General features: G+C 43.2%; 1 protein-coding gene across 1 annotated transcript; it reads right to left on the reverse strand.

Moving 5' to 3' along the window:
- Positions 1-1,502: 1,502 nt before the first annotated feature.
- On the reverse strand, positions 1,503-5,651 carry mRpL15 (mitochondrial ribosomal protein L15). The gene is made up of 2 exons (XM_050166519.3): positions 5,143-5,651; positions 1,503-2,317 (listed from the first exon to the last, which is right to left on the reverse strand). Exons 1-2 carry the CDS (start codon positions 5,578-5,580, stop codon positions 1,880-1,882), a joined length of 876 nt encoding a protein of 291 aa, XP_050022476.1. The 5' UTR covers positions 5,581-5,651; the 3' UTR covers positions 1,503-1,879.
- Positions 5,652-7,893: the final 2,242 nt, after the last annotated feature.

A 7,893-nucleotide genomic window follows, 5' to 3' on the forward strand; every position in this document is an offset into this window, starting at 1 on the left:
ATGGGTGTTTTCGCAATGCGGCCGCTGCGGCCAGGATTTGATCCCGCAACCTCGTGCTTTGCAGCCCAATACCATAGCCACTAGCAACCACGGCGGGTGCGATTGATTTCATTTCATTGGGAATTATCAGATATTAAATACTGCCCATACAAAAATGCAAAAGTAACGTCAGTCCTGATAACACACAAGTTCAAACCTGAATTCCCACGTCGCCACTGCCCACTGGTACAGCTTGAATATTGGCCCATAGTTCTCAAACAAAGGTTGTAGCTCAAGCTTCACATCAGGATTTACAACTTGCTCCTTGTACGAGGACAAATGCTCGTGTTCTCGGTGGATTCGAACCACTTTGCAGTGACAACAGCATAGTACTCTTACAGATGTCAAATGGCTCTGCAGCAGCTATAATCTGTGTCTGTGCCGTATCATTCTACATGTCATGATGTATGACATGTGGAATGACATACAGGGCACACTACATTGCACAACAAACACAATCAGGCATACTGAAAACTGATCACAGTATGTCATTGGGACCAGTTTCTTGCAGGAAACTTAAAAACACCTTCGTAGCATGGGATTCACAGGTGTTGCCTGTCCATGGTTCAAAACCAGCTTGTAGCTCAAGTCATCACTTGCGACGAGTGGGCATTTGGACCATTCAATGGAATGCCAAGTAGCTGCAAGAGCAAACTAATTGAGCGATGTCCTTCTGTACATTCCATGCAGGGCATCATGGCAATCTTAGTAGCTGAATTTTGAACAAGAAGCACTAAACACTTGTAACATTATGATAAATATGGTGTAAATATGCAAAATATAGCACCTGTAGCAACACATGACATGCATAACTTGCGCACTTCGTTGTGAATACAAATTATAGACTGTATTACGGGTAAGTATGATTAGTATGAAATAATCTCATAGCAAACATTTTTTGCAACATGTAGCAGTTTGTCCCAAGTGAGCTAAGGGTACAAAGTTAAGAAATACATTTTCGTTCCATCTCAATGAAATGTAGGGGTACTGTCCACTTCTTTGACTTGTTTTGCTGTCTTGTTTTGGCACATTCCATAAGCCTTACAGAAAATTCAGAAGATCTGCTCAAAGCAACATCCTCAGTAGTGCCATAAGGAGCTGTCTGAAGCTCCTGTTCAATGGTGATGATCAAAATGTTTCATCTTTTAACACTAGTTTTTATCGTGTGCAGCTTGTTCAAAAAGTGTGAAATAAAGCAGTAATGAGCTAACTTCAGTAACTACGAATGAAAACAAATCATCATAACGAAGGCAAGACTGATAAAAGGTAGCGAACATAAGTAACCAGGTTAAAAGCTATTTCAGTCAATGGAGCTTGATAAAAACAGACATCAGAGGCATGGTGACGAAAGTAATGTGTACCTTAAGAAGGAAGCTACCAATGAAACTTATTCTATACTTGATGACTTCAAAATTAATTGCATTCCTTCTTTGTGCAAATTATAAAACAAGATGAAACAAAAATATCAAGTATTGCTTTATTAGTACTGTTCTTAACATTATCAACTTTTTTCATGGCATTACCAACAGTAGCCTGGCAGAAAAAATGTGCATGAAATTACAAGCTTAATAGCAAGACCAGCTAGTATACACAGAAAAGTGCAACACTATTTCATATTCAACTCAACAGGTTCAGGCAAAGCCTTCCTAGAGATGCAACCATGCATCTTACAGATCTTTTTTGCACTCATTAAAAGGAAAAACAGACATCTAAGGCATACTAATTGACTGCAATAATAAACTGATATCAAGGTGACAATGAATAGGCATCTCTACACATGGCTAACAAATTTTTGTGCCTAGGCAGCATTTAAAAAGCTATTATGCACTACACTTGGCACTCAGATATTGTAGTATTCCTTGTACTCTGGGTCAGTTGGCCTAAGAATAACCTTATCTCTCAAGTTTACGACCCAGCCTGGTTGAAGTCCATAGAAAACCTGACGTGGGTCCTTGCGCTCTTTCAACATCTCACGATCAGGATCGCTCTCTAAGTCCGGCAGCTCGTAGCCATACTTTTGTGCCAGGAGAAATCGGTGCTTGGCCACCTCCTGTGGATCGGCCAGGTAGCCACGAAATTCTGGGTCGCTGTAATAACGAATGGCATCCTCTGGCGGCAGTTGGCGCTTTGGGATGGGGCGACCCTCTTTGAAGAACTTTACAGGATTCATGAGGGCTGTGACGCTCTGTATGTCGAAGTAGGCTGTGGTGATGGTGCCTCCATTGCGTTCAATGGCAGCAATTACAGGCTCTCTGGCATGCTGAACCTCAATGTTCACCTGCACAGAAACAAAGAGCAACGTGTGAAAGTTGGAGCAGAGTCACGATTGCACCTTGGCCTGCACAAAAGCAAGAGCTTAACTGACATAGTCCTGGTACGACATTCTGGTGGCAGATGGCACAGGAGTGGTAGGTGTCACTAACATTCAGTTTATTATAAAGCACACATCTAAACATCTGGAAAAACAAAATAGATAGCCTAAGTGCAACTTTCGAGATGGAAACACTGCTTAGTTCTCGTTTCGCAGATTTGAAGGTTGATGAAGTACCACAATGTGTGCCAAGGGACAACAGTGAGACACAGCTGTTCAAGAAATGAACGAAACTGCAAGCAACCAAATTGCTGCACTGTAACCAGTCACTACAGCACAGTGCATGCAATTGTATTGCGGAAAAAAAAAAGAGAAGGAAATCAGCCTGTGCAGGTTTACTCAGATACAAAGATATAAAGAATATCTGACACTATGAGGCCATCATGAAGAAGTTGGGTTAACTGAGAGAAAATGCTTACACAAGGAGGCATTGTCAGTTATGCCAATCCATACCCTAAGTTTTATAAGTGCTTCTCAGACAAATCTGAGCATGCCACCAATGCGAAGCTAAGGTTTTGTAAGGCCATGCATGCTGTTTACAAAAATGCAGTCGACTTCGAAGTTTGATTACCACTTCAGATTATGTTAAGCAGATGATGAAATTCAAAGAGGTCAAGCTTATTGGTACACCCAGAAAAGAAGCAGCAACAACTTCACTTGATCACACATAAAATATTCAAATGAATCTAGAACTGCAGAACAAAAACAGAATGTTGAATAGAAAAAAACTTGTGAAGGTTCAAAAAATAATAACCATGACTGATTAAGAGTTCACAGGCACACAGTAAATGCAACCAAAGTAACTTGAGAAAATGTGATTACTCTTTTACACTGATGACCAGCTGTTCAACAACTGCTTTTAATGCTATGGTGGGAGTGACCACACTTTCTGGTGGCTGCATGAGCAAAGCATATTCAGCACGAAATAACTACACCCAGAGGTGGATGCTCGCCTCAGAGCCTGTCCACTGAGCGTGTGTGTATAACAATTAGAACCGCATATTTGACTTGAAATTCACAGGGCTTTCAACAACCATATAAGGTCACGGAAAGCATTAGGAAAATTAACTTTTTTTTTTTAAATAAATGTATGATTATTCATGCATGAGGGTTAAACTTGTGATAAACGTAACATTTGTAGTAAAAGGAAGGGAGAAAAGGGGGAAGGGAAGACAGTTTGCCACTGGTGGGAGCAGTACTCACAACCTCCAAATTACACATATGGTGTGCTCTGCCAAGAGAGATAAGGTGGCGCGTGTTCCTCCATCCCCTTTTTTGCACATGTGTCTATAACTTAACCCTTGGAATGTTAGCCTGCACCACTCATGTTCATGGAAGCAGAACTGGAACATTGATTGAAATGCGGGTGCCATGTAGTGCATGATCTTAAGAGCAGACAACTGGTTAATAAGCCCTCGTACACTGTGTCAAGTGTGCCCCTCAGTTCCTCTGGTTCTTCTCGCTCAAGGGCAATTCAAGGGCTTTGAGGATGCCAAGGATTAAATACGAGAAGGGTGAAGCAGAATTCACTCAAAATTTACCCAACAGATTGGCAATCAAAATTTACATTTGAGAGCTTGATGAACCATTCAATGACACAAAGCTGAGAATGGTAGCAACCTCGGCAAGTTGGTATCTGTTCATTTCAGAAAAGGCACAAAGAACTATAGGTGTCGAGATGCCACTCAGCTGCACAAACACTGCAACAGTTTGAAACCTTTTACTGGCTTCAATCTTACCTTGTATTGCAAAGAGTGTACTCCGAAGTTTTCAGAGAAGGATTTATTTGGCATAACTATGATGACAGATACCAGGCAAAATCGCTGATGCTTATCATATACAATGAGTGGGTAACTTGTGCATCCGCTGTGCCTCTGAAGCTTTGCACGAAAGTCAATATAAGCTGTTAGTCAGGTGAACAGTGAAAAGGCTTTAGTCATGTTTTCGAGATTATTATCCACTTCCTAAGGGTGCGGGAGTTGACGTACAGATAACAGTAGTGAGCGGTATGCTGAGCATCCTACACATGTGTAGTGACCAACAATGCCTTCCTCCCTGTGTTCTACAAGTATTCATAACTGCTCGCACGTTTGTACATGCAAATTCTTTATGCATGTGGTGTGTTTCAAGATAGACTCATGTAAACACTATACCTGCTGTTAGGCAACGTTATGACAATCAGGACTTTTTTCTATGTTATTAAACATATTTGCTCTTTTAGTAGCTGTATCATTGTTTTGTAATCTGCTTTGCGTCTTAGGCTATATTTCATTAGTTACACAATCAACTATGTAATGCATTCCTATGATAAGAGTCTAATGCTGTCAAGACGGGCCCCTTGGCACTCTCGAGCTGTTTGTAACAGCTTTTAGCCTGACTGATCCCCAACAATTTCGTTTAAAATAAAGCAGAACATGAAAAAAAAATACAATGTCTGCAATACCTGTGGGAGGGGGGCGGGTGATTCTGTAAGTGTCTGTGCGTGGACATGTCCATTTCGTCTGCTCTGATGTTATGATTGGCTGGGCTGGGGTACACGCCTAAAGGAGACAGGCGCCGTCAGCCAACCGAGATGCACATGTCCCACATGTCCACTACGTGGACACTTACAGAATACCACCACCCCTGCATTACCAGCTTTTCCAGTGGTCCTGAAGACCGTACTGAAAAACAGCGAAAAAAATTGCGGAGGTAGAATGCTTGTTTCGAACGGATGAGTGCGGTCCACTTACTTTGGCTTTGAAATCATCCATGCCTTCGGAAGTCAAGTGGACGCCGAAGTGGCGGTCGCGGGGGTCCAAGAAATACAGCTTTGTGTTGCACAGGTCAGCCAGGTCTATGGGCCGCGTAATGTCGACGCGTCCGAGATCGATAAGGAGCTGCAGCTGCTTCAGAGACATCGGAGGGTATTGACGGCGAAGGAAATGCTTTTCGTTGTAGTTTTCCATGGGGATCTTCAGATAAAACGGCGTTTGGCCTCCTTCAAAGCCCAGGCGGGGCCAACTCATGTGGTGTTTTGCACCATCTTTCTTCCAGAATGGGCGCAGCCGCGGTCCTCTTGTCAGCATACTCTGGGTTACATAATTGCTGCCAGGCGTGTCACGAAGATTGGATATTTTCACACGAGGCAGATACCGCAGAACTTGCAGCGCTTTCTCTGTTGTCGACATGATTTCCGAAATGCACGCTACCACATGCGCATAACCTCACCGGTCGGGCGCAGCGCTAAGCGGCTATTGGCCGGTCTTGGATTCCCTTGCATTCAAATTACGCAACGTGGTAAAAGCAGAGCAAGATTGACGCCAACACAGATAGAGCAATACACAAAACAGGTGGCATTTTTTAGCTGCTTTTACAAAAATTGCACACTTTCGGTTATCGAGTTGTAGCGCTGGCTGGTAGCCAAACTCTGATCTGTTGTTTGATCGCAGTATCGTCTGATGAACTTAATAAAGGTTTATGCGACTATTCTTACGCGTGTCGCCCGTGTTATGGTGTACTGAAATGGGGCAGTGTATCATCCATAAAGCAAAACAACGAGAGAACCGGGGGGACGCTTCTGCAATGACGCCACCAGAAAACGCTGCGAGCGGCCGGCGTGCCTAGCGCGCGAAATTTAACCATGTGCAAAGCTTTCTGCATTTGTGAACTAAAACGCTCTTAAAACGATTGGAATTAATATGATTCACAAAAAATAAACGCTACAAACTGTTAGGATACATCAAAACGGCATCTAAGCTTGCACGTTTCCAACCACATATCATGCAGTGTTCCCAATCGTCTGCTCAGCGTTTCGGTTGCAGAAAACAAACACTCGTCTACTCGTTCCATTCGGTAAGCACGCATATCTTTTTAGTATTTCCAAACACAACTATAAAAAGCCCGGAAGGAGCACCTGCACTGTGCTTGGTGGATTGCATGGGATTCCTTTCATGTTGCATCAGCCAGAAAGGTGGTCGCCAGGTTTCACTGAAAAAAAAAAACGAAAAAAAAAACGCGCGCACACGCACAGACACACACAGAGATATTTACAAATCCAGCGCTTCCCGTGCACATAAAGAATGTGCGAACGCGGCAGGAAAGACCACAGCAAGCAATCAGCGAGCTCCGTGCGTATATGCATAACCTCCGCGACAACCATAACTACGAATCCCGGAGGCCCTGTTTTGCACCTTTATTTTTCCTCTTGCCAGCGGTGGCTCCAAACTGCAGCGACAGGTGGCGCTGCAGTAGACCAGCGTGAGGTCTACTGCAGCGAGGTGAGGTCTTTATCTGTACAGGCAAAACATTGATTCACAGTGGAGGAAAAGAACTAGGAAGTTTACCAGCAGGTATGCGGCCTGTAGGGTAGGCAACATAGCAACAAAAAATGTCAAGCGGAAAGTCAGAGAGGCTGAAATAATCTCATGGGTGGCGGCAATGGAAAAGAAACCTGCCATGAATAACTACTAAGAGGAAAAAACGAAATTAGCAAAGAAACAATTTATGATAACTCAAAGGCAAGCTCATTATTTTTCGAAGCGAGATCGGGATGCCTTAGAACACGCACCTTTAAAGCGAGATATAAGAAGGAAGAAGAAGCATGTGCTTGCTGCGGTAAAGCTGGGGAAGCGATGCAGCATGTTTTAATAGAATGTGAAGATGTCTGCCCAGCGTTCGGTTTACACATCACTGGCCTCCTTGAAGTCCTTGGGTTCAGCGAGAGCAGTGGAAAAGTAAATATGTCTGCAATAGGGATTAGTAAGAGGCGATTGGAGGATTGGTGGAAGAAAAGTAGGGAAACGACAAAAAACGGAGACGTACAAAAGCACAGTTCGCAATAGGGGATCAGAATATTTGGTTGTGGGAGTTCATAGTGTTTTTTTATTATTATTATTTATTGTTTAACCTGGTAAGGACATTAGGCCGTATAATAGCAAGAGCTTGGTGGCGCAACCCACCGCCCCGTTACAAAGGGGACACTCATAACATCCATCCATCCGTGCTCCAGCACCCCCGGTCGTCATCGCAGAATGAGGCACGTTTTGGCCACCGGACGACACATTGCCCTATTCCAGTACACCAGTATTCACTACACCAGTATTCCAGTACGTGTTGGGGCAACAACCATGTTTACCGAGGACGGTTGGTGCACAGCGGTGCAGTTACCTAGAATGAGATTACCAACGTGTTAGTAACGTGCATTTAATAAAGCAATGGTACTGACCGTTACTCATTAAATGTAATTTTTAGTACTGCTTTCCTGACCATTATTAGCTCTCTCATATTCTGAACAGCATACCATGCAAAATAAAACAGGTAATGAAAAATGAAGAACACATTTTCGCGTTCTTTTTCTTTGGTCACATTCATTACACACCACTAATGAATAGTCAGTCATGCTAGCAATGTAGAGTTGCAGTTGACTGTACACTGCACAGGAAGAAAAATACTGGAACCAACAGTGAAGAACAATGCATCATGCAGCAAACGAACAGGCTGCT

The sequence above is a fragment of the Dermacentor andersoni genome, chromosome 1, assembly GCF_023375885.2.
Source record: "Dermacentor andersoni chromosome 1, qqDerAnde1_hic_scaffold, whole genome shotgun sequence".
In the NCBI taxonomy this organism is placed as follows: Eukaryota; Metazoa; Arthropoda; class Arachnida; order Ixodida; family Ixodidae; genus Dermacentor; species Dermacentor andersoni.

What these genes read in the sequence shown, in the direction of transcription:
- mRpL15 (XM_050166519.3), bottom strand. Translation starts at nt 5,580, where the DNA reads ATGTCGACAACAGAGAAAGCGCTGCAAGTTCTGCGGTATCTGCCTCGT. An exon ending in TGGATGATTTCAAAGCCAAA is followed by an intron (nt 2,318 to 5,142) that starts GTAAGTGGACCG and finishes GTTTCTGTGCAG; the next exon opens with GTGAACATTGAGGTTCAGCA.